We start from the raw sequence: 26,581 nt of genomic DNA on the forward strand, positions 1-26,581 counted from the left end.
GGTACACACACATACATGAAGGCAAAACATCCATATACATAAAATAATACTTAAAAATTTTAAATCTTCCCCTTTGTAGGCATGAAATAATACCCTGTGTAAAGATTACCTTTATATTATTCAAAAGCTGATTTCTGTGCCCCGACATTTGGTTGTAATTCTTATTCTGAGAATCTCCAGTCTCAATGTTATGTAAACATTGCTCCCGAATTATTCCCTGATGGGTCAAAGACTAAGCAGGGGAGAGGCAAGGGCTGAACTTCCTCTCCCCCCCCCCCCCAGGGAAGGGGGCAGGAGAGAGACTGGGGATTCGCTTTGAGTAGAGAGTCCAGGAGACACCATAATAAAAACACCTGGAGCCCAGAGAGCCAGATCAGTGCTAAAATGCAAGTATCATTGGGGTTTTGACTGGGAGGTAGCCAGATCAGTTCAGAGGATTAAGATAGACTAATGCTGTTCAGTTGTTGTGCCCTTAAGGCTTGTTAAATAAATATTGTAGTCCAGTCAAAATTATTTGGGAGCTAGCTGGGTAAAAAAAAAAAAAAAAAAACAGCAACATTTATTTATTTTTTTTTTTTAAAAAGAAAGCCACTAACACTCCTTAGTTCCAGAAGTATCTTGAGTGCCAACAATGGGGCAGGCACTGTGAGAGAAACAGATCAGTGTGAGAAAGAGACAGGCCTGAACCAACCGTGGTGTAAAGGCAGAAAGCAGGCAGGGACCAAGGACAGCTACTCAAAGGGTGTGTGTGTGTGTGTGTGTGTGTGTGTGTGTGTGTTTGAAGGAGAGCAGGAGCCATTCGTTCAACAAACATTTATTTTGTACCTTTGTGCAGAGCTCCGTCCCAAGCTCTGGAGTGTGAATGTGAATTCACGCACTCTGGCCCTTGTAGAGCATAGACTTTAATGGGCAAGGTGCTGGTGACCAGTGTGCCACCAACTAAGGACTGCAGCTATCAATGGAGGACACTCAAGGAAGCTGGAGGTTTAACGCGGTATGGGAGACGCTGCTTTGGAGTGCATGGCTAGGAAAGGCTTGTACAAGGAAGTGACATATTGGAGCAGAGGATCATGGGAATAGAGCTCTGACTAGTGCAGCCATATGAAAATCTTGGGAATTTAGAGTCTGAGGTTTGGGCGGTAGCTACAGAAGATATGAAGGTTCTAACCTGGGAGGATCTGGAAGTGTGAGGAAATGAAAGACGGCCAGGGAATCTAGTGGGTAGCCTGGATTGAAGGGAAAGGGATGGAAAGGCGGGCTGGGGGTGATGGGATGATACACAGCTGTCTGACTCCAATGCCTGGCACATGGAAGGAAGGAGGCCAGACTGGACTTCAGCAGCCTAATGCCCCTCCTTCAGGGACTTACTCGAAGGCATTCAGAGCGATCAGTGCAAGCCACCTATCTCTGTCCTTCTCATGGCTAGATTGACGGGCCGACTGCCAATAGTCTTAGCTTTCCTTAGGGTCTCATTAGCTACGACCCAGATGAAGCAGTGAACCGCCCACTGGGCTGCTCATATCATCTCACTACAACCCAGGGGCCCATAACACGCTGGGTAGCCTAGGGGCCCTTGGAGGGTGCGTGGATCTGGAAGAGGGGTGGCAGGAAGAGCCCCATGGTGCCCAGAATACACACAAACACGAACACCCACAGGAACAGGCGGTCGACGACCATCGCGACGAATTTCCAGTCCTCGATGACCTGCAGACAAACAGAGGCTGGTTACAGGTGCCAAGCCCAGGGTACCTCCTCCCTCTGAATCACAGCCTCACCTGCTCACCACCACCACACAGGCAGCTCGGGGCTTTAGAACTAGGCATTGGTGTGGCAGGTTCTGAATCCCAGGCTGGCCTCTGCTGGGCTTGTCATGATGTTCTCCAATCCTGCCTGACCTGACTGGGGTTGGGGAAGGGAGTAGCAAGGCCATGGGGCTTTGGGCTGTACAGATGTCCCTCAGTCTCCTCTGGATCCCCTAGGAGCCCTCAACCCTGATGCTGCTAAGAGCTTACAGAAAGGGTGCAATATCTGCATATAACTCACATATGCTAGTTAGGTTTTGGTCAGCTTGACACAAGTTAGAGTCCTATGGGAAGAGGGAATGTCAGCTGAGGAAATGTCTCTATCATATTAGTCTGTAGGCAAGTTTGTAGGGTGTTCTTGTGGTTAATGATTGATGTGGAGGACCCAGCTCACTGTGGATGTTGCCACTCCTGGTCAGGTGGTTCTGGGTTGTATAAGAAAGCAGGCTGAGCCACCCATGAGGAGCATGCAAGTGAATGGTGTCTCTCCGTGACTTCTGCTTCAGTTCCTGCCTCGAGTTCCAACCTTGGCTCCCCTTGATGAACTCAGGATATGTAAGCTAAATTTTCTATACCAAGTTGGTTTTGGTCATGGAGTTCATCTTAGCCATAAAGACATAAGACATCGTGAAACCCTCCCCTGCATTTACAATGTCTATAGACCTTGTGAGTGCCTAACAGTGTAAGTGCTATACGAGTCGTTGTTGGTTTGTATTTGAACAGGAGGAAAGTACACGTTACTGAAGAGACCTTTTCCACCCATTATTATCCCCACAGTTGGTTGAATCCATGGATGCAGAAACAGAGACCCAAGTGTATCACACATGGTGATTTTAAAGCCAAATCTGGTTATAGGTGAAGCTTAGGGAATCACAAGATTCCTTCCTCTGATTTTTAACCCCGAATCCTCTGCCTGAGAGGGAGATGAAGGGCCCACCTGCTTGACAGGGGCTTGTATAACATTTGGAGCCGCCACAGTTTGAACAGTTCCACGCTATTCACAATGAAATATATAAACAGCAGTGGACTGTAGAAATAGCTGTTTTCTGTAATGAAGACTTTACCTCCTCTGGCCTCATCATCTTGCTCTCTGGCATTCCAACTCTGTTGCTTTACATAGGCTTCGCCTTCTCAGACCCAATCCCAGGATGTGGCCCTAGCAGAAACCTGGCTGGCCTTCAGGGATACCACAGAATGGCCATATACCCAGCATCCCAGCCTCTCTCCCCCACCCCCTAGCTGGGAAGGCTCTGCAAAGACTCAAGAGTTAGAAACGCAGGCAACAATGGGCAAGCTGACGTCAGTGACCCAATTTTCCAGGGCCCCATCAATGGAGTGTGTCACACTCCAGGATAATCCTATGTCAGACCAGCCTCCACTCCCTCAAATACCGATTGTTCCTGCTCCTAAGATCCGGAAGGCGCTGCACGACTCTCCACACAGTGATATTAGGGTTGGGGGATTCATTTTGACAACCTTAATTTCAGGCATATTTCCATCTTTTCATGTTTTTGAGCTACTTACAGTGGCCAGTTAGTCACCATGGAGGGCAACAGTGCTGTAGATGACAAACCGCTCCAGGGATGGCTCAGGAGCGAGCCTGCCAGGAGAGGGGAGGCAGACTTCTCTCACCACATGTGAGAAAGTTTGCCAGTCATTGATTGTCATATGCACAGTATGGGGCAAGACCCTTAGAGAGGCCTTAGAGTTCAAAGGATTGCAGCTGTGTGCCAGCTGTGTGACCCCAGACAAGTCAGACGATGTCTCTGGGCCTCTGCTTCCCACTGTGGCATAAGGACTCTTCCCAGGATCCCTGGAGGAGGCAGAGTTGTTTGTTTGTCCATTCCTGCCGGAGCACCTGATGTAAGTTTGGCTCTCCAGGAACACAGGTGGTTATAATCCCACTGAGCTCTGCCTGGCTCCTTCCCTCTTAGGGAAGCCCCAAAAGGTCTAAGCTTAGGTGCAGGAGACCTTCTCAACCTGGATGTGCACAGAAACTCACAGGAGTTTAAGAAGTGGTTCCTAAAACTTCCCCCAGAAATCCTGCCTCAGTTGAGGATGTAATTCTAACACTTGGAAGGTGGAGGCCGGAAGACAGAAATCCAAGGTTAGTCCTGGGAATGTGGCTTAGTGATAGGGCTTTTGCCTAACTTGTACAAAACCGTAGGTTTGATCCCCAGCACCAGAATAAAAGCTAGGTGGTAGCATGTGCCTGAAGTCCCTGCCGTGGCAGCACAGGTAGGAAGAGAAATGTAAGGACACCCTCAACTACAGAGGGAGCTCCTGGGCTCCATGAAACACTATCTCAAGAAAAGAGAAGATCCACCAGCACTTTTGAGTGTTTTGACTGAAATGGTGAAGGACAATAAAAACAGGTGAGAGCTCATGATTCAGTAGGAATGTTGATACACACAAGAAGGAATAGGATGCACAGGGCAGCTCAGAGTGGTCGTGGTGTGGACGATGAGGCCAGTTCTAAGAGTAAAGAATTGATACTTTTTTTTTTTTTTTTAAGTTCAAGGCCACCTTCAGCTATGTAGTAAGTTCAAGCCCAGCTTAAGCCACAAAGAGATGAGGGAGCGAAGTGGAGAAGAGAATGTAAGGAAGAATAATACGATCAAATACAACAGAGCCATGCTTCTGACTACAATGGCCTAGGAGGTCCCGGAGATCTGGTTAAAATTCTGAGTTGGAGGCTTGAGAGGAATCTAGTAAGACCCCCGCTGAAGCTGAGGCCACAGGGCAAGAGCTACTCTCTGAACAGCAGGCTCTGTCTTCCTTTTCTCAGCAGATCTCTTCTTTCCTCCTCACAGTGTGATTCTGGGACTTTCGAAGCCCATGCTTTTCAGTTGGTGCTAACTAATGGAACACCAGAATTCTCTCCTGAGACTCCAGGTGTTAGGAAGAAATTGCAAAAAGGTAAGAAGGAAGGAATTCTCTTTTGTTCATGTAGCTGCCAAGTGGAGAGACACAATGCTGCAACATAAAAACTGGAACATTGTCATGCATTTGAAATGCATAGGAAGATCTAACCATGAAGGCCTCCATTGTAAAATCTTCCTTACCCATAATCCTAGCTAGTTTTCTTTGTCAACCTGGCACAGCCTAGAATCACCAGGGAAGAGAGTCTCAACTGAGGGATTTACCTTGAACAGTCTGGATTGTGAGCTTGTGTGGGGGAGATTATCTTGATTGTTAATTGATGCAGGAGAGCCCAGCCCACTATTGGGCAGCACTATTCCCTGGGCAGGTGGCCTAGGATGCATAAGAAAGCTAGAGTCTGAGTGAGCCAGCAAGGGGCCTTCCTCCAAGATTTCTGTCATCATTGTTGGCTGCGGTGAGTTCCCCAGCTAGAGGTAATCCTGTTGGAATAGTAAGCAGGCCTGGCTTTAAGTTCCTACCTTGAGTTTCTGCCCCGATTTTCCAAAGTGATGGACTGTAACTTACAAGTATAAGCAAGAAAATTCTTCCCTCTCTGGAGTTGCTACTCATCCTTGGTTTGTCACAGCAACAGAGTGAAACTGAAACACATATGTAATTCCCTCAGAGGAGTTATTTGAGATGCATGGATTAGAATTCATGGTTTCCTGTGAAGGAGAACTTAACCTCATTTTAGAAGATCTGTAACTCTAGTCACCCCACATGATAATTTATTAGCCTGGTAGAAATAGTGCTTTTCCCGGTGTTCCTATACTCCTGAAAGTTATAAGTCCTCACAGGGCTGCTTAGCAAGTTGGCATGAGTAGGAGCAGCCAGCCCAAGCTGTGCTCTCTAAGGATGCTCAAACCTCCCTCAAATCCACTGAGAACCTTTTACTCCAGGGCATGCTGCTCCTCTCAGTTCTGGTCAGGGTTTTCTCTATCACCCAGGGTGCTTGATCTGGCAACTGGGCATAAAGGGAATCATGAGAAAGATCACATGGTGGTGGTGGGGGGTGTTGTCAACTGGAGGGGGATGGAGCTGAAGGATAAATATTCCAGCCTCCATCCAAGGGACTTTTCTGAGGCTAGTTGTCTGGCGCCTTGAGGGTCTATGGGGCTGCTGCACCCACAATAGTAAGCTCACCAATACCCTAGAGCCCACCTATTTTTTGCCTTTATCTTGCCCTCTCCACCTCCTCACTGTGCTTCCTAGGGTTATATCACAAGTAAGCTACCTGAACCCAAACCCCATCTCAAACTCTGCTTTGGGTTAACCCAAGACCAACACAGGAATATCACTGGTTTTAGCTCTTCCTCACCTAGGAAGCTGTACCACAGCATTTCCATGTGGATGGCTTAAGTGGTGGGGGCAGGGCGGTGACTTACACTCTGATCTCGATCATCACTCTCCAAATGCTGGGCGATGAAGCTGACACCCTCTAATGCTTCCTGTAGATCTTGCCGGAACCTCCCAGAGGACCTCAGCCGGGCATCTCTGGGGAGGCCTGCCGTGTGGGAGCTGACTGCAGACTTAGGAGTGGCAGGGACAGGGTTCACAAAGTACATGGAATTCCCATAGAGGTTGGATGGGCTGCTGGGGCCTAAGGCAGAGGTGGATGCAGCTTCAGCTGTGGTCAAGTGCAGCTGGCTGGGATGAGGGACTCTGGCGGGGCTGACTTCGAGCCCAGGGCGCTTCATGAAGAGGAAGGTGGGCAGCTTGTGCAGGAAGCACTCCTTGACCCAGGATGCCATAGTGTGAGTGCTGGGTGAACGGTGGTGCACATTGAGGACACACACAGTGGTGACGATGGAAAAGGTGACCAGCACCATGGTGAACAAGAGGTACTTGCCAATGAGGGGAATGTCAAGGGAGGTGGGAGGCACGATCTTGGAGATGAGCAGCAGGAAGAATGTGAGTGCCAGCAGCACCGAGATGCAGAGCGTCATCTTCTCCCCACAGTCGGAGGGCAGGTAGAAGACCAGGATAGCCAGCGAGGTGATGAGCACACACGGGATGATCAGATTGATGGTGTAGAAGAGTGGCTTGCGCTTGATGATGAAGTCATAGGTCACGTCCACATAGCTGGGGTCCTGCGGGTTCACTGTCCTTCGTCCCGGGAGGGCCACAATGTCCCATTCACCGCTGGGGGTAAAGTCGTCCATGATGGCTGTGGGTGATTTAAGAACCATGTCAATCTCTGTGTGGTCATAGGTCCAGGAGCGAAATTTGAGGGTGCAGTTCTGCTGGTCAAAGGGAAAGTGCTTCACCTCTATCTTGCAGGCACTCTTGTAGATAGCAGGGGGCAGCCACTGGATGCTGCCGTTGGAACGCACGATCACGTTGGTGTAGACAGACACCTCATAGGTCCCATCGGCACTGGGGTAGGGCAGGACATAGAGGAGAACATCACAGATCTACAGAGGAGGCCTGGCCTATTTTCAGAACCCCCAAGAGCCCTTGGTAGTCATCTGCCTTTCTCACTGAAACAAGCCTGCTTTTCTTGGCCAACCATGAGACATTGAAGGCCTCTCACAGAATTAACTCAGTTAAGCCCCACGGGAGTCTAAAGAAGCAGTATATTTACTATGTCCCTCCTTTTCCAGCTTGGACAGCAAGGCCTGGGGAATGTGGAGGACTCCACCAAGCTCCTTAAACAATGAAGTAAGAGAGAAGAGATATGGACCCTTGTCTTGTTTGATCTTTGCCTTCTCATTCTGTCTCCCTCTATCTTGTTCTCTTTGCCTAGACTGATCTCAAACTCCTGGGTTCCCGATCCTCCTGACTCAGCTGCTATCATGAACTGCATACATGACAGGTCAGTGTTGCAGTCCTTACCTCTGACAAAGCCACCAAGTCACAAAAAGACAGAATGGTGAGACAAGGATTATAAGTAAAGGCACTGGCCTGAGGTTCCAAAGGCTATCCCAGTGCCTGCTGTGTTGAGCAGCACAGGGCCTCTGGACCTCCCTTCCCGCCCTCCCACTCGGAAGGCTCTGTCTCCATCACCTCTCTTTCTCTAGCTCCATGGCCTAGAAGCCTGAGGGAAGTGTAGAAAAGGAAGGCTGTGGTTGGACTCAGAAGTGGACGATCCTGAAGGCTGACCTGCTGTCCTGTCCTGACTCTAGGCTTTGGTCACCCCGTCACTCACTTGTTGTACAACACGATGTCAGGCAACCACACACGCTTGGCGGGAATCCTCAGAATGTTCACCCCTTCATAACAGGAGCTGTTCCAGGCCAGGCGGTAGTCAGTCCATTCCTAAGTACACAGGCAAGGCCACTGTCACCTGTAGGTCCACTGTCACCAAAGAGCAGCCCCAGAGGAAACATCACCTGGGCTGGAGACCCTCCAAGGCACTTACCTGCTTCAGCCAGATGCTGGTGGTCATGATCTGTTCTCGCTCATTCTGGGGAGGGAAATGGGGGGTATCAGTTCATTTGGAAGGAGGACCCCCACAAATGGAATATACTTTATTGCAAAAAGTCTCAGAACCCCAGGGCTGAGTGACTAGCTGTCACCTAAATCTCTTTTGGGTGGTGTATTAGGTACTTCTTGTAATGCTGCGACTACATGTGACAAGAAGCAGCTCAGGATAAAGGGATTGGTTTTAACTTACAGTTTCATTTGTGAGGGAGACATGGCAGCTAGAGCGCCAGCCTCCATGTGGAACTCACACCTGGTCATACTTGGAGACCAGTGAAAAGCAGGGACAGGCTGGAGCTGGAACTGGGATGAAGCTATGACCCACAAGCCTGCTCGTAATGGCCTGTTTCCTCATCTCTGAAAGGTTTTACTGTTTTCAGTACTAGGGAACAAGTGTTTAAAGGAATGAACCTGCAGAGGACATTCCATATTTACACTACAACACGTTGTCACCAGTCGCCACAGGCCCCTGGCCATCTTATAATGTAATGATACATTTACTCCAACTCCCAAAGGCTGCATAGTCTTACGGTTCCAACACTGTAAAAGTCTGGAATCTTAGAAAAGATTCTAGGCACGCTCTTAACAGTGAGTCCCTGTAAAGTCAAAAGATAAGTTACTTCTGATGTAGAATGCCATAAGCATTTGCATTCCAAAATCGAGAGACATACGGGAACATAGCAAGGACAGATGGGAAGAGAGGAGCTGGAGAGATGGCTCAATGGATAAGAGCAGTGGCTGCTCGAGTGTAACCATCTGTAACTCCAGCTCCAGAGGAGCACAGCTGCTTCCCTCTCTCTGCACCCTGTGGCCAATCCTGAGAAGACACTCCCCTCCCTGTGGTGGTGGGTTTGAGGAAAGCCCGCCAGCAGCACTTCCAGTTCAGGCCCTTTCACTCACTGAGGCTTCAGTACCCTGCTGGAGTCTTGTTCTTCTCAGGGCGCCTCTCCTTTTATGCCAGAGCACAATGCCTGGTTTCTCTTAGATCACACCAACCTTTTTTTTTTTTTTTTTTAATTTTTTTTTTTAGCAGCCACAACCACTTTGTCTGCAACCCCATCCATCCTCAACTTTAGCCACATCCACATTCCTTTCCAAAGTATGTTTTTTTTATACCTTCCTGGCATATAAAGCCTGCTAAACGCAGTAAGCAATTAACCACGCCAAAGCATGAATGTTATACTGTTTTAATATTTCCTCTCCAAAAGCAATTTAGTCCATTATCTTTTAGTTTAGCTACATTCAAAATGTTAGGGCATGGGTAGAACAGAACCAGATTTATTTTTTCCAGGATATATCTTCTTAAATCTCATGAGCCTAGTCTTTCCTGTCCCATTCCCCACCCCACCCCCCAACCCGCATCTTGGTCTTTCACAAAGCTTACCAAATTGACCCATTAAACTCTGGTTATAGCATACTAAGACTTCCCCAGTTCTTTAGCTATATACACCCCCAATTCCCTGTATGATTCCAAAGCCTTATGCACATCCAGGGAAGGTTTACCTCAGCAATGGTCCCTCTTCTCATTCTCAATGTCCATATTAAGAATTTTGTTCATCCCTGCAACCGAATGCTTGACAAGTGACGAAGGGGGAAGAAAGGAGTGACCTGGCTCACAGTTTCGTGGCATGGGATACAGGGTAGCTGGGGCTTTGGCTTTCATGTGGAAACTTGTGGCTGGTCACGTTGTGGTGGCAGATGGATAACAGGTATTCATGCCTACAACTGGAGCCAGGCTAAAATGTCCTAAGCCATGAGCCCACCCACAGTGACCTACTTCTGACAGCCAGGCCTTACTATTTAAACATTCCACAACTTCTCACAAGAGTCTTGCCAGCTGGAGACCAAGGATTCTTATACCTGAGCCTGGCTGTGGAGGCCACTGACATTCAAACCATGTTAGGTAACTCAAACACACTTCACACCAGCACATCAGAGACAAAACTTGTGATTCCCCACTAACAACAACAACAACAACAACAACAACTGACCCTGGAAGCTCTGACACACCAAACCTGATCTATCAAGCACACTCAGGCACATTTCCTACATCTCAGAATCACCCGTTTCTCTCCATTTCTGTTACCACTCTTCTCTGTTCCTTGGACAACTCAGTAGGTTCCCAGCCGACAGTCCGGTCTTTGGGACCTCAGGTCCTTAGACCATGGCTCTGTGTAAACCATCTAGCACTTCCGAAGCTCACTCAGAGCCAAAGCCAAAGCCCTCCTCAGGCCGAGTGGCCTTAGCTATGCCTGCTTCTGCCTTTGCAAGCCCCACTGTGGCCATGCTTGTGTCTTCTCCTCTGCATACGCTCTCCTTCCCTGGAAACTCACGAGGTTTTGACTTACTTTTTGTCACTTCTCATAAATGTCACCTCATCAGAGAAATCTCTAGCCTTCCTACATTAAATCGCACCCTGCCTCCCTTCACCATACATGCTGTATACTGTCTTCATAACACTTTTAGCCCTGGACACTATCATTTTGTGTACTGTCCCTACCTTCCTCTAGGATCCAAGGACACTGAGGAGAAAAAAAAAAAAAGAGCAACAGGGATATGTTGAATGCCTGATGAATATTTTTGGATGAATAAATTAATCCTATTATCATAACTCAGGCTAGTACCCTCACTTGGACCACTGCACAATCTAATTGGTCTAAATCCATTCTGCATCTCTCTCTCTCTCTCTCTCTCTCTCTCTCTCTCTCTCTCACACACACACACACACACACACACACACACACACACCTATGTTTTTCTACAGGAATAATGAGTTTTCTAAAGTTCCTGCCATTTCTTTTCAATCTTATCTCTACTTAGGCCGCCTGTCTTCTGCAGGGTTAGATTTACAGCTCCCCCAGCCTTATTTTACTGCCCTGGGCTCCTTCATTCTGTGGCCCAGTCCTCTTGGCTTTCTTTATATCTTGGAATGTATCCTGTGTTCTCTGCTTCCTCTTCATTAACTAATTCCCAGTGTTCTTACTTCCTCGAGCAATTCGACCAGGTAATTACATGAGAAGAACAAAATCGACCCCCATGTGACACTTTGCGCATATACGGATGTTCGTTCAGATGCTCACTCTACAAGCCCATCTGGCTCCTCTCCAGCTCTCTCTGCTGCCACACTGGATGGTTCATGATCATGGTTCAGGATGGTCCCTGGGCTCCAACCATAACACCCACAACCCAGGCTGTTGTGAGGGGAAGGGCAGGAAGAAAGATGAATGTTGGCTGTCTCCTTCTGATAAGTGTTTTTCCTAGTGAGTTTTAAGGTTCTGATATGTTTGAGTTCTAGAAATCAGATCATTGATTCTTTTTAAAAATTCCTAGCTCTCTGAAGAAAATTTCTATCATCATTTCCTTGAATATATTAATGACAGCTATTTTCATTTTAAGAAAAAAATTTTTTTTTAAAATTTTGAATTGTGGCAAAATACACTCAGCATAAAACTTAAATGTTTAAAATTCTTTTTTACCACATTCGTTTATTTGTGTGGATGGTCATACATGCACATGCTATGCTCTGAGGTCAGAGGTCAGAGGTCAGAGGACCACTTGCTGGGTGCTGAGGTTCTTGTGCTCCTGTGGCAAACATAGTACTGACTGGATCGTCTCCCCGCCCCCACGTCTACTAAGTTCCATCTGACTACACCTCCCTCCACAGGCGCTGTGGCAGGCAGTGCAGCGATCATCTTAATCAAGTCTGGGGCTGAGCTGGTTTGGAGAGAACACTTGTTGTTGCTGTTGTTGTTGTTGTTGTTGTTGTGTGTATGTGTATGTGTGTATGTATATGTGTGTGTATGTCTGTGTGTATGTGACTGTATGTATATGTGTGTATGTATGTGTGTATGTGTGTATATGTATGTGTGTGTGTGTGTGTGTGTGTGTGTTAGTGTGTGTGTGTGCTGATTTACTGTTGTTGCTCGTTTCCAGTACTGGGGTGTCCCTTCTAGGAGCCTCACCAGGGTTCTATGTCCTTGGTCAGATCCAAGTTGCCTTTGAGCATCCTCTCAGCCCTGGGATGGCCCCGGCACCAGCCAGCTTCCCAGCTCTGAAGCTGCCGCTCTGTTCCAGGCCTTAGCTTCTTGGGCAGATACTGTTGGCCAGCCATCAAGTGTGGGAAAAAGTACCACAGGCTGTCAGGGTCGCCTCCTAGAAGTTGGCCATTCAAGTCCTGGCTGAGGCTCCAACTGCCCTCCAGCATTTTGTCCAGCCTTTCTAATTATTCCCCCAGAAAACCTCCAACATCTCTGCCATCATTGAAAGCTGAAAACCTCCATTTATCTTTTTAAAATGTTTTTAAAGAAAGACATAATAGTGTATATCTATAATTCCAGCATCTGCAGAGCTGTGGAATTGAGGCAGGAGGTTCTTGAGGTAAAGGACAGGTAGAAGGACTACATAGCTGGACCCTGTCTCTAACAAGACCCTGTTTTATGTGGACTCATGGCTTCCGAAGTGAGCAGTGTTAGTATCAGGTGGCCTGCTTGACCAGTTTTCACAAATGCAGTTTTTGCTTTGTTTGTGTGTGTGTGTGTGTGTGTGTGTACATGTGTGGGTGCACAGATGTACAGGTGTGTATGCAGGCTTCAAAACCGAAGGCAAGTGTCATCTTCAGTTGCTCTCTCCTTATTGAGGCAGGGTCTCTTGCTGAACCTGGAGCTCGCTGATTCCAGCTATTCTACAGAGCCAGCTTGCCCTGGGGACCCTCTGTCTCTGCCTCCTGAGTCCCTGATTTGCAGGTGGACACCAGGTCTCCTTAGATTTTAAGTGGGCTCTAGAGATCCATAGTCTGGCCCTCATATGATATGGGAAAGAGCTTTGTCCATTGAGCTGTCTCCTCAGCCTCTTCATTTTAAGATATGGGAGATTTTAGCTGGGCAGTGGTGTTGTCCACCTTTAATCCCAACACTCAGGAAACAGAAGCAGGCAGACCTCAGAGTTCGAGACCAGCCTGGTCTACAAAGTGGGTTCAAGGACAGGAAGGACCTTGTAAAGAAACCCTGCCTCTAAAACAAAAACAAACAAAAAGATATGGGTCTTTTCTATCTTCCAGAAATTTCTGCTGTACATTTCTTCTGCCTTTTACTTTTCTCTACTCCACTAATGGCTGCTGAATGTGACAGAACATTGGTATAGGACCTTGGCTGTCAGTCCTCAAAGAGAAGAGTGGGAAAGCCTGCTTGCCCCTCCAGCACAAACTCCTAGTCTGTTCCCTAGACATTCCATCTTTAAACTGGCTATATCTCTAACACTCACTCCTTAGAACCAAATGCATTTCCCTAAACCAGAAGGGAACTCTCCCCATAGAAGCCAAGGGTTTTGCCTTTGGGGCTATGACAGCCCATAGGGGCACTTGCAGAAGTGAAGCTGCAGGCCGTGTTCTCTCCTGCTTCAGGAAGCCTTTATTACTCCACAGGGTCCACAGCTCAGATCTGGCAGGAACAGTCTGAGTCTGGCAGTGTGGCCAGAGCTGCCTGCCTGTCCACCCTTGCCAGAGCAGGCAGCTGGCTTGCTAATTAAGTACAAGGCCTTTGCCGGTCGGGGATGCTCAGACAGTAGTCTTGGCATGGCCTGGCCAGAAGTCTTCATTGCTTTCAGCTTTCCATGACAGGGAAAGGGCAGAGGCAGGCTGTGTGCCTCTTCCCACTCTGGGGCTAGGCTCCCTCCTAGGGGATAGAGGCAACTGCCAATCTGGGCAAACCTTTCTTGAGCAGTACAGATGGGCGAAGCTGAGCCTGTCCGGCTCACTGGGCTGGTGAGAGAAGGTGACACTGGGCTCACTGGGCTAGTGAGAGAAGGTGACATTGGACTCACTGGGCTGGCGAGAGAAGGTGACAATGTCCAGAGGATGCCTGCCTCCTCAGCTAGCACCTGATGGCTAGACACATCTCCCATGTGATCACTTCTTCCGAGTGGTTTCCAGGGGCAAAGGTTCTAACCCTTTGGTGAGGACGTGGGAAGGTTTACAAGGGACATTGGTTCCTTCAGACAACCCCACGCTGAGATAGCTGTGGGGAACAAGGGAGGAAATTCCGTTCACATTTGCCTTCCTCAGCGCCCCTGTTGCCTCACATCCAGTTTGGAACACCTGGAATGTTGGCACCCTCCTTCCCACACCTGTCGAACCTTCTGTGCCTGTCCAGGCCTTCATCCACAGGCCTGAGCCTCTGTACCCATCATTCTCCTGGCCTGGTTCCTATTTCCCCCACCAAATTAGCAACATGGAGGCTGTCTCTGAGCAAGCTGGGAGCTGTGACTGTTGGAGACCCAGCTGAAGGGGGCCACAAGGGGGCCATAGGATGCCTGCCTAGTGGTCCTCCTCTATCTTTCCTCTTTCACAACTAAACCTCACGGTCTCCTTGCCACACCCCGACAGATCTAAACCAGCCAAAGTAATCCTCTGGCCAATGATTGGTTAGGCTTGGATGTAAGTTGCTAGCCCTGGCCAGTGAGATGTGTTTATCAAGAGGGCAGGACTCTGAGAGAGTTTTGTGGTTGTTCCAAAAGGAATCCAAAAGATTTCCCACAACCATGTGCACCTCTGGCCCTGCCCTAGAGTCCTGACACCACTGAATTATGGAGTCAGGCAATCCTGCGAGCACCGACCTGCTCCTGGTCATGTGATCTGATGGATGGCCCTTTTTGTTGTAGCCACTCTCCGATGTTCCATTACTACATGCCATGAGAGCATGGGTTTTCAGATGGCTCCAACTACGAAGTGCACAGAGCGGGTAGACTGTCCAGGGCGGAGAGAACAGCATGTGTATAGGCACAGGTAATACTGTTTTTGGATGAAAGAATCCTAACCTGGAAGCATGATCCTCTCAGTTTAGGTAAATTGTTTAGATATGGGGGAAAGGCTGTGCTCGGAGGAGGAATGAGAAATGGGCACAGGATGGAGCTGGGTAGAAGTTGGTACCCATGGTTGATAATAATTGACTGGATATTTCTACACACAAGTGCAACATCACACTACATTTCATAAAAGAAAATTAATATGTGTCCATCAAATATATCTATTAATATACATTTTAAGAAATAGTAGAAGAAAAGTTTAGTCACTTAACTCTCAGCCCTGTACCCTGAACAGTCATCCACTTCTCTCCCCCAAAAAGTCCTGCCTCTTCTAAACCCAGGCCACAGTTGCCCAGGCACCTACCACACTGATGAGCTGGGACAGTGATAGCTCCAGGCGGATGGAGATGAGTTGAGAAGAGCTGGTGGCTGGGCGGATCAGGTTGTTGTAGCGGGTTTTGTTCAGGAGATCATCCATCAGCTTCTCCTCTGCGTTGGCCAGGCGGCAGTCCCCTGGGAAATCGCACAGTCAGACCTGCTGGGCCCTTGTCCGGAGGAACCCCACTGCAGCTGTGGCAGCGAAGAGGGGGGCTGTGAGAAGAAGAGTGTGGGAGCCTAGAGCTGTGCAGGGGGAGGGGGTTATGTGAGGGGGAGAACTGAGGGATGGAGCTATGTGGGGGGAGGGCTTGCAATGGGTGGGGCTATGCGGAGGAGGGTGTGGGGGGGAGTAGGGGACCTGGGGGTGAGGCTGTGTGGGGGTGGGGTGGGGATGGAGCAGGGGTGGGGCTGTGCGGGGATGGAGGTTGTGAACAGGCTTGTCTGTGTCACTTTTTTCCTCTGGGACAGACCTGTTCCTCGTGCTCTTCCTGGTAGCAAATGCTGTTCCCTGCTGTAACATCCTGTTCCAACCTTGGGCATCCGTTTTTCCCTACTCCTGTCTCCCCCCAACATCCCCCCCTTATCTCCGCCACTGAGGCCTATCTGCTCCACTTCCCAACTCCTCTAGTTTGTCCTCCATTTCCACCGTTCAGCTAAGCCTTCCTTTAGCTCTTCTGCTCTGGACTGGCCCAGACTCTCTTCTCTGGCCATACACACCGCGGGCTTGCCTCTTTCCCGTCTCACTTCCGGGTTTTGAGCATACCCTTTCTTTCACCAGGATTGTTCCTAGCCCACCAGCTGACCAATGTCTGAGTGGAGTTTGTGCCAGGTGCTATGCTGCCTGCTGAGAATAACAGCAAAGCCCAGGACCAGTTCCTGGCCCTGGGGAAGGCACATGGGCACCTCTTCCAGGGACATTTCTTGAAACGTGGGCTTGTAGATAGAGCTGGGTATGTGGTAGTGTTTTCCTAGAGGAAAAAAAAAAAAAAAAAAGCCAAACAGGGGCTGAAGAAGATGGCTGTCAGTAAACTGCCTGCCATGCAGGCAGAAGGGTCTGAACTTGGATCCTTTAAACACCCACAAAAATCCTTTGTGGCCTTGTGGGGCGGGCAGAGATAGGCATATCCCTGAATGATACTGGCTGGTTAGTCTAGCCCAAACTAGTAAGCTTAAGGTACACCAAGAAAGCCTATCTTTAAAAAAAAAAAAAAAAAAAAAAAAAAGAGTACTCAAGGAAAGACACCTATATGCACCTGCTACACTATACACATGCATAACACACATGAAATAAAATAAGGAAATAAGGAAACAGGGTTACTCTAGGGGAGCCTTTCTTGGACCCAGACTTTGACCTACAGAACACAAGGTCTCTTTGAGACATCAAATGGAGTAGTCCAGCTGGCAGCTGGTTTTTGGTAAGACAGAGTTCTTGGCTCTAAGCCACATTAAGGACCAGCTCCAGCACAGCATCCTGCACAGACAGACATCATCCCTCTGAGCACCCACAGCCCAAGATCTGTCCCTCCTGCGCATTGAGATTCCTTGCCAAGTGGTATCTGGGTCTTTGTTTCATCTGTCTCTTGTGTTGGGAATGAGGTAAAGGTGAAGTTTAAGGACTGGATTGTGTACTATGATGTCATTAAAGAGACCGTGGAGAGAGGAGGATGGGACATGAAAAGAAGGAGACAGGAAGAAAGAAAGGAAGGAAGGTAGGTCAAGAGCACATGAACAGGGTGCCCAGGAGCAGGAAAAGAGATGAGGATGGTCAGAAGGAACACCGTCAGGGAAGGAGAGCAGGTAGCATGCTAAAAGAGGAGAAGGCTAGAGAGATCAGGGTAGGGATGCGGGTGAGGTGCTGACTATCTTACCAAGCCCAGGAGTCTGGTCAGATCTTTCCTAAAGAGCCTTCACATCTTACCAAACTCCCCCCTCTTTGGTTGGAGCCGAGTACTTAGAATATGAATCACCCCAGTCTAGCAAAGGTGAAGTAGACTCGTGGGTGGGTGCTGGGCTGGCCACATGTTCATGGTGAGCAGCCACTGCCCTGCCTTCTTCACGCGCTTTCCAACTGGCTGCCTATCTAGAACAGATGCAATATTTAGAGCCTTGAGAAAGATGCTCCAGGCACACCTGCTGCCTGCTGCCCTGCCTCCACACTGGGTTGGGGGCAGGGTGGGAGGGCTGTCCAGCACATGGGTGGACTGACTCTGAGTTTGACTCCTCACATCTTCAATTCCCTCTCTACAAGCCACCAGCTTAAATACCCCCGGGGGCCTATCTGTAGCCAAAGGATAAATCTAGGTTCCTCTCACAATTTTTTGTTTATTGGAGCCTGACCTCTCATTTCATAGAGATGAGTCTAACTTGTCAAAGGTCTACCTGGCAGTCTGTGGCAGCACTGGGGTAGGCTCTGCAGCACCCAGCCTCCAGTCCTGCAGTTCCAGGGGAGCTTGGATCTATCTCTGTTGCCCTGGGATCCTAGTCTGGCTGGACTTTAGGTTCTAGGCTGGGGAGGGGGGCTTGTGCTTGAGCTCTGAGCCCACCTGGGGTACTAATCATTACCACCTTCAGCTTGTTCTCTTTAATATTTAGCTGACTGACTCTCCCATCTCATGGACCAAATAAGGACCCCAGAGTTCCCCCAGATCAGTGATTCTCAACCTTTGTGTCACAACCCCTTAAGGGGTCACATATTAGGTATGCATATTAGATATTTACATTACAATTCATAATGGTAGCAAAATTACTGTTATAAAGTAGCAATGAAATAATTTTATGGTTGGGGGGGTCACCACAACATGAGGAACTGTATTAAAAGGTCACACAGCATTAGGAAGGTTGCGAACAACCGCCCTAGACCATTTAGGTTCTAGCAAGTCAGACAAAGCCAGGTCCAGGGGTTTCTTTAAGACGGAAGCCCTCCCTGTCCCCTGTACTTGTTCAATACCCCTGCTAACTTGCCCCTGAAGGAGGTTGTCCTGCTGGGGCTATCACTTGTGTCTGTGTTTGTTAGCATGCCTGTGGATGGGGCAGAGAAGTGAAATGACCAGCAGGGCTATTATGGCTGAAATGCACCCCCTCTTTTCACCTCCAAAGTGGAGGGGAACCCCAAGAGCACATAGGCAGGCTTTGCCATTTACTTCTAATGCTTTCGAGAGTCTGTCAGATCCAAGAGACAAGTAACAGGTCGGAGGGTCACCACCAGCTCCTGAGGACTTTCACCGAGTCAAACTTTTATACAGTTAAGCAGAGAAGCTACCACTAGAGGTCATCGTGATACAATGTTGAAAACGAGAACCCTTATGGCCACTGCACAAGGTCTTGCCTTTGGAGATTTTCCTTGGCAAGAATGCTCCCTTGAGGAAAGGGAGAAAGGGTAAGAATCTGATAGGAGACCATAGTGGAACTGTGAGTGTCTCCCTGTGTGTCCAGTCTGAGAAAGCATATCTAATCTAGAAATAGAGAGCTATCGGGGGATGCAACGGTTAACAGAATCTCATTGGCAAGTGTGTATCTGAAGGGCAGGGCTTGTCAGGTGAGGGCATGTGCTTAGTGGAGGAGGGGCCTGTGAGATGCAGATGTGTGCTCACTAAAGGGTAGCTGTGAGCGTCTTAGAAACTCAGAATGCTGTCTTAGAAGGAACTCACCAAGTGCTATCAGTGCTTCTCCAATCACAGGTCAGAATCACCTGGCTATAGAAAAGCCGATCCCCAGGTTCCATTTCCAGAGGTTCAGACCCCCCTGAGCCTAGGCTGGGGTTCAGGAGTCTGTAGAGGAAGGTGCAGACAGCCTGGTGGGACCATACTTCAGAAATACTGCCAGTGTTTGCCAGATAACAGGCAAGGCAGATCGTTGTCGTGGAACAGATAAGGAGATTGAGAGAGGGTAACAGAATAGGGGCACCCAGCAGTGACCCAAAGCCATAATGCATACTGTGCCAACATTACTTTGATTAGGAAAGCTTGAACGTTCCGCATTCCCTGTTCTAGCGCCTTCTGGAGGTGATCTTTATGGGAGGAAGATGCAGCCTTGGTTCTCTGGGTCCATGGGAGCTCAGAGGACAAACTGGTGTGCACACAGCTTGAGGTGGTGGGGGTAGAAGCTACAAAGGACCTTGGAATTTAAGGGGTAGCTGAGTCTGGAAGAAACCCTCACTGTGTCTGTGTGAATCTGGGGAGGAGAGCTGAGTGAGTCTCTTCAGTGTCAATGCTAAGTTTGTAAGCTGCAGACCCCAGTTCATCAACCTGCCCTCAGCTAAGCATGGTTAGGGGACCAGCCTTGGCAGTGCCCACCATATATGTGATATCTGGAAGACCTGCCCCCCAAAATACTTCGCACGTATGGAATGCTAGTGTCTTGGTGACCCCGCTCTCTCCAAACAGCAGGCTTGCTCCCACACATTTACACCATAACAAGTTCATCACTTCACTAGAGTTGAAAGAGCCTCGGAGGACCCTTTGGGGACCTCCTAGCTCCGGGACTGATCTGTACTGCCCAGCCTGAAGACACTTGTCAGTGATGGTGACCTGGCAGCATGGAATAAGGTAGCGGGGACCCCAAACCTGACGGGCCACCCACCCAAGCCAGCCTGCATCCCCATAGGGCTTGCCCCGCCCACTCCCCAGCTGGTCCAGCCACTCCTCCCACACTGCGACCCTTGTCCCTCCCACCTTCTCTAAAAAGAACTCACCACGCTGAAGCAGAGCGAACAGAGAGACGAGGAGCAGGGGCGTACCCCTCATGGCCGGCCGGGTGGCTGCCGGTCGCCCCACAACGGAACCGCGAGTGAGCGTCTGTCCCAGCTGGCAGTCTCTCTGTGCCCGGCGGCACTAGGACCCGATGGAGCCTGTGCTCCCCACCTGGGAAGCTGCTGTGGGTCCCACCCACTTAGAGGACTGAACTGGAGTTTGGGGGTAGACCCGGAGCAGGGTGTGTCTGGGGGGAACCTGTGGCTATGGATGCTGGTCCCGAGACTTTCCCACACTCAGGAGCCGGGTAGTGCGGGGCACTCGGGAGGGTGGACTAGCTCTTTGTCTCATTCGTCTTGAGGACTGGGGAAGGGGTGGAGTTACAGGGTAAGGGAGGGTCTGAGAGGGCAGGCTGAGTCCCCCTCACCCATCTTAATCTTAGCCTGGGCTTACCCCAGGCAGCTTAAGTGGCTGAAAGGAGCAAACGTTAGCCTCCCCACTCCTAGGTGGTCCACGCTGTTTCAGGATCTAAAGTTAGAGGACTACTCAAAACAGGTAGTAGGTGTCAGTGCCAGAGGGGAGCTCCAAGCTCTAGTCCGGAGGACCTCTCAGGCACAGAGGCTGGTTGTCCCAGTCCTGCACCTGGGACAACTAAGAGGCACCCAGCAGCTTCAGGGGCAAAGTGAACAGAGCTTACTTAGCCTGGAGAAGGGACGACCTCTGGACCTAAAAATAAGGCAGAGGTCCAGTCGCTTTCCCCGATGTCTTCTTGCTGTAATCTGACATGTTGGCCCGGGGGGCGGGGGGGGGGGGGGTTAAAAACAAAAGCAAGCACAGAAGTCGATGATGAAATACCTTAGGGATGGTTCCCAGAAGTTAGATCTGAGGACATCCTCTGCTCCTTAAACTGCGGCAATAACAGGTCAGATTCACAAAGTGAACCCACAGACGACCTAACAGGACTGAAAATAAGTTCATCTTCTCCCTGCACCCAAACCGGGAAAGAGATGTAGAAAGCCAAAGCCTGTGACCTGTGGAGCTTTGGAAGCTAAAGGCAAGGGGTAGGTCCTTTCACATAAAGTGGAACTAGCAGACTCTTGGTTAGAGCCAGAAAGCACCCCAGTCCTTGACAGGATGCTGGGGTGTGGGGAGAGTTTGCTTGCTGACGCTGTCTGTAGTCCTGGCTAAGGTATGCTCTATTATCTCTGATGGGGCACAGGATGGGGTAGGGAGAGGAGGAGAGAGAGCACATTGAAAGTTCTGGAGAATGTAAAAGGACCAAAGGTGAGGGGAAGGAGGCAAAAGAGAGTAATTAGGAGGGCGTGGTCAATGACCAAAGCATATTATATACATATGTATGACAATCTCATAATGAACATTTTTTTTTTTTTTTTGAGACAGGGTCTCACTATGTAGCCCTGGCTGTCCTGGAACTTGCTATGTAGGCTAGGCTGGCCTCAAACTCACAGAGTTCCTCCTGCCTCTGCCTCCTGAGTGCTGTGATTAAAGGCATGCACCACTATACCCAGCTCAAAACCATTTAAAAAATAATTAATATGTATCAATACAAAACGTTTAAGGGCTGGTGAGATGGCTCAGTGGGTAAGAGCATTTAAAAGGCACAAAATGTAAACTTTCTTAAAAAGCCCTCTAGTCAGGAAACATCCATTGTATTGTCATAGGGTTTCTCACACATGTGAGTCAGTAGCTGTTTTTTCAATTTGTTAGTGAAAAAAAACAAAAAAACAAAAAAAACCTTGTAATGATTTTTTTTAAAGACACAAAGTTCTTTATATGGTACTTGTAGTTTTCCTATACATCTCAGATTTAAATCAGTAAAATGTGCCTATAAACTATTAAGCAACCAGACAGACAATAAAATAAAAACCAGAGAATTCACTCCAAACAAAATATTTCTACAGACACCTGAAAAGGAGTCAATGCTCCCATGAGGTACACACAGACATGTGTGTTCAGTTACATGCACATGCTACCATGCGCCAACACAGAAGCCAGAAGAGGGTCTCCAGTCCTGCTCTATAAACTCCCCTGTATTCCTTGAAGCAGGGTCTCTCACTGTTCCTGGAGCTGGCTAGTGGCCAGCAAGCTCCACAGGACTGGTGTTATGGGATCATGTGACCATACCCAGATGTTTACATGGGCACTAAAGACTTAAACACAGGTCCTCATGTGTGTGCAGCAAGTTCATACTAAGCCATCTCTTCAGACACAGATTTTTTTTTTAAATAAGAGAAAACGGGAGAGAGCTGTGTAGTTACTTTCTAGGCCAGTGGGTCTCAGCCTTCCTGACACTTTAGCCCTTTAACTCAGTTCCTTGTGGTGACTTCCAACCATAATATTTTTGTTGCTATTTAATAACTGTAATTTTGCTATTGATATGAATCATAATATAAATATCTGTGTTTTCTGATGGTCTTAGGTGAGCCCTGTGAAAGGGGCATTCAACTCCCAAAGGAACTGGGACTCACTAGTTGAGAACAACTGTTTTAGGGGGTAGCATAACCTTGGCATTGAGCTGGAACAAGGACATATTAGAAAAGTGCACTATAGACCAGTCTGCCTGATGGGTCTCTAACCCAGGGGACTGTGTGACCTCCTGAGTCTGATAACTGATCTCCTGTGATCTTGAAGAAGTGATTTCCTTCTCTTTGCCCTTCCTTCCTTCCTTCCTTCATATTTAAAAAGAGGAACTACCCTCCCCAGGAGGCCTTCTAAGGAAGAGAGGAAATAAGTCACGGAAAGTACCTTAATGCTGCCTAATAGGGCCGGAACACATAAAACTTAATAAATGTTAGCTGTTACTGTCTATTATGAACACAGATTCTAAAATCCTAAATAAAATAAAAACCAAGTGAAGCACAGCAGTGCACATGGGGAAAATGATGTATCATCGAAATGTGGGCTCTCGCCCAAGAACACAAGGACCAATCCGGTCAGGTAACTCATTAATGTAATATGCAACCTTAACAAATTAAATATGCATCTGATACAACCCTTAGCACACCGCTCCCTTAACCCAATAAACCTGCAGCATGGAAAAGGGGAAAACTGTGTGAGCAATCTCCATCCGAGTCAGCCTCGGACCGGCTGCTTCCATCCATCACTGGATTTATTTAGGCCTTGTGTAGGAAATGTGTAGAGATAAAACTAAATGAAATTGCCGTTTTTTTTTTTTAGGTCACAAGCTCCCCAAATCAGCAATTTATATGATCCAACCTATAATAGAAGCAGATAAAGGCAATAAATTTTAAGAATCGAAGAGGAAAAACTACGCGTGTTTGCAGACAATACGCTTGCACGGTAGAAGCTCCAAGAGAGAAATTATCAAATAGATGAATTGTTAGGGCTAGTGAGAGAGTTAGCAAGGTTGCTGTATTGAAGATCAAATTAAGAACGATTTGTATCCCACAGGGGCTGGAGAGATAGCTTGGTAGTTAGGAGCACATGCTGCTTTTGCAAAGACCCGAGTTCAGTTCTCAGCACCCACACCAGGCAGCTCACCACTGCCTGTAACTCCAGCTCCAGGGAATCCAACAACCTATGTGTCTATCCACACATCCAGAAACAAGTAAATAATAAAGTAAATCTTTAAAAAGTGATTAGTATTCCTGTACACTTCTAATAACATGCAAACCCACAGTCGAGGTCTGAGAACACAGCTCTGTTGGCAGGGCTAACATGCAAACCCACAGTCGAGGTCTGAGAACACAGCTCTGTTGGCAGGGCGCTTGCTAACATGCAGAAGGTGCTGGGCTAGATCCCCAGTGATGCATAAGCTCGGCTTGATGGCGCACATCTGTAATGCTAGCACTGGGGTGAGGAAGGCAGGGGGATCAGAAGTCAAAGGTCATCCTTGTGTACATGGTAACTTTGAAGGCAGCTTGGAACACATGAGACTCTGTCTCCAAAGCAAAACAAAAAGACTAGAAAAATGTGACCAAAAATAAACAGATCCTATTCACCATAACAGAACCTGAGAATACATTTAGAAAAAATATGCTCCTCTTTTTATGAACAATATCACCATGGTCTGAACATGCTCCCCAAATTCACAAACTAAAGCTTCATCACCAGTGTGGAAATGAAGATGTGAGCCTTTTGGAGAGGATGAGGTCATGGGGGCAGATGGGATGAGCACTTATAAAGGTGGAATGATTCTGCCCATCCCACCACATGGTCCCTCCAGATGCCACGTTCTGGGTATAATCTTTGAAGCAGAGACTGCGCCTCACCGGGCACCAGGTGAGACCTTGATCTTGTAGATCTGGAGAAAATCAATTCTTGTTTATAAATTACCCAGCCTTAGGCATTTTGTTACAGTAACATTAAAGAATTAAGATAAATATAAAAATTATTCAGAGACTGACCAATGGAAATTGACACCATACACATTCTGAATAAAAAGATTCCATATTATAATTGATCACGTTTCACCAAATTCATCTTCAAAGTCAATTGAATTTCTGCATGAATCACCGTAGGACTTTTCATGGCACATGGCAGACTAATTATAAAATCCATGAGAAATAAAAGTGGGTTGGGGCCCAAACAAAATTTCACAAACACCAGGTTAGGCAAGGACATTGCGTATTCCAGGCTAGCCCTTTGCAAAGGTTGGAGTGCCAGCCTGATTGGCTCTTGGTGAGGGACCCCTCCTGGCTCAGGAGGATTTCTTGGATCCTCATGTGATGGAAAGCAGGATAAAGAACAGGCTCTTCTCCATCCCTTCTCATGGGGCTTTAACCCTACCACAAGGGCTCCACTCTGTAACCCAGCCACCAATAGGAGTTTTCCTTATACCATCACTTTGGAGCTGGGGACTTAACATATGAACATTGTCCTTACAAAATAGTAAGCAACATTTATTTATTTATTTATTTATTTATTTATTTATTTACTCACTCATCTATCTATCTATCTATCTAACTTATAGAAAGGGTCTCATGTCTCTGAGGCTGACCTGGAACACTGTATGTAACTAAGAATGAGGAATTTCTGATCCTCTTGCCTCTACATCTCAAGAGCTGGATTACAGGTGGCTCCAACTATGCCCACTTTGTGCCATGCTAAGGAAAGTACCCAGATGTGGTGGTTTGAATAGATATGGCCCCATAGACTCATGTATATAAATACTTGGCCACAGAGTGTGGCGCTATTAGGTGGTATGGCCTTGTTGGAATAGATGTGGCCTTGTTGGACAGGGTGTGGCCTTGCTGGAGGAAGTGTGTCACCATGGAGGCGGGCTTTAAGGTCTCCTATACTCAAGAAGCTCCACCCAGTGTGGCACGCTGTTCCCTTCTGCTGCCTGTGGATCAAGGTGCAGGAGTCTCAGTCCCTTCTCTAGTGCCATGTCTGCCTGGATGTCACCATGTTTCCCACCATGATGACAATGGACTAAACCTCTAAAACTGTAAACCAACTCCAATGAAATGTTTTCCTTTATAAGAGTTGCCTTGGTTATAGTGTCTCTTTACATAAAACCCTAAGACACTAGGGCTACAGGCAAGTTAGGTAAGCACTCTACCAACCAAGCTAATCCCTAGCCTCTGAATAGAAATTCTTCAACAAAATACCAAAAAGACACATTCAAAAGAAAAATGATGTTAGATTCCATTTGTTTTAAACCTTGGCATCATTCACTATTTAAGCTTCTGCTCAATCAAAAATCCCACAAAGCTTAGAGAGAAAGCACAGAATAGGAAAAGAAGTTGGTAATAAATACACCCAGCAAAGGGGTGTGTGCCCAGAGTGTTTCAGAGATTGCTATAGACATTAATAGTCTAATCAGTCAACCAACCAAGACGGTAAGACACGGAGAGTGAAGGCAGTGTTCAGATTCACGTGACAAAGCACCGGCAGCTGCCCGTGAGTGGTCCTTGACAGGAAGGAGGGAACTAGAAGCAAAGGCAGGGAAATGAAGTTTCTATTCGGAAAGCCACATTGCCGAATGTGCTGATGAGTTTTCAGAGCTGCGGACAGGTTCAGGAACTGCTGCGGGTTTGTAGGAAACGAGAAGGTGGAGTTGAAGATGCGCATGCCCAGTGTTCACCCTTTCTACCCAGGGGGTCCACATCCTCACACAGCACGCTCATAGTCATGTCTCCCTATCGGTAACCAACTGGAAGTGACATCAGTGGCATTATCAGGCCCTGGAATATCCACACCGTGGAGAGAGGTGGATACCCCTTCCTTGAGGAGGAGCTGGCAACCCTCCACCCGTCTACCCAGTCTGCTCAACGGCCTGTTTCTGTGCATCCCAGAGCTGTGAAGGATGTTGTCTGTTGTCTCTCCTTTTTAGCTGGACCAACAAAACAGCAACAACAAAGACGATATAACAGAGGCCACCACGGTCTGCCAAACCTCAGGTATTTACGTGCTGGCTTTCCGCACAAGGATTTTCTGACCCTTAATTTCAAGTCACAGGTAAAACACAAGTCAGTCTTTCTAAGACACAGGACAGAGATGGCTCAGTTGGAAAAGTCCTTGCCACACAAGCAGGAGAACCAAGTTAGATTCTCATGTAAAAAGCCAAGCACGGCAGGGCGTCTT

The 26,581-nt window shown here is 48.0% G+C and overlaps 1 protein-coding gene across 1 annotated transcript; it reads right to left on the minus strand.

The window, feature by feature from the left end:
- Nucleotides 1-829: 829 nt before the first annotated feature.
- On the minus strand, nt 830-20,134 carry Chrnb4 (cholinergic receptor nicotinic beta 4 subunit). Its single transcript, XM_021207343.2, has 6 exons — nt 20,014-20,134; nt 15,310-15,458; nt 8,086-8,130; nt 7,873-7,982; nt 6,110-7,100; nt 830-1,704 (listed from the first exon to the last, which is right to left on the minus strand). The coding sequence occupies exons 1-6, from the start codon at nt 20,063-20,065 to the stop codon at nt 1,564-1,566; spliced, it is 1,488 nt and encodes a 495-aa protein (XP_021063002.1). The 5' UTR covers nt 20,066-20,134; the 3' UTR covers nt 830-1,563.
- Nucleotides 20,135-26,581: the final 6,447 nt, after the last annotated feature.

The sequence above is a fragment of the Mus pahari genome, chromosome 10 (genome assembly GCF_900095145.1).
Source record: "Mus pahari chromosome 10, PAHARI_EIJ_v1.1, whole genome shotgun sequence".
NCBI lineage: Eukaryota > Metazoa > Chordata > Mammalia > Rodentia > Muridae > Mus > Mus pahari.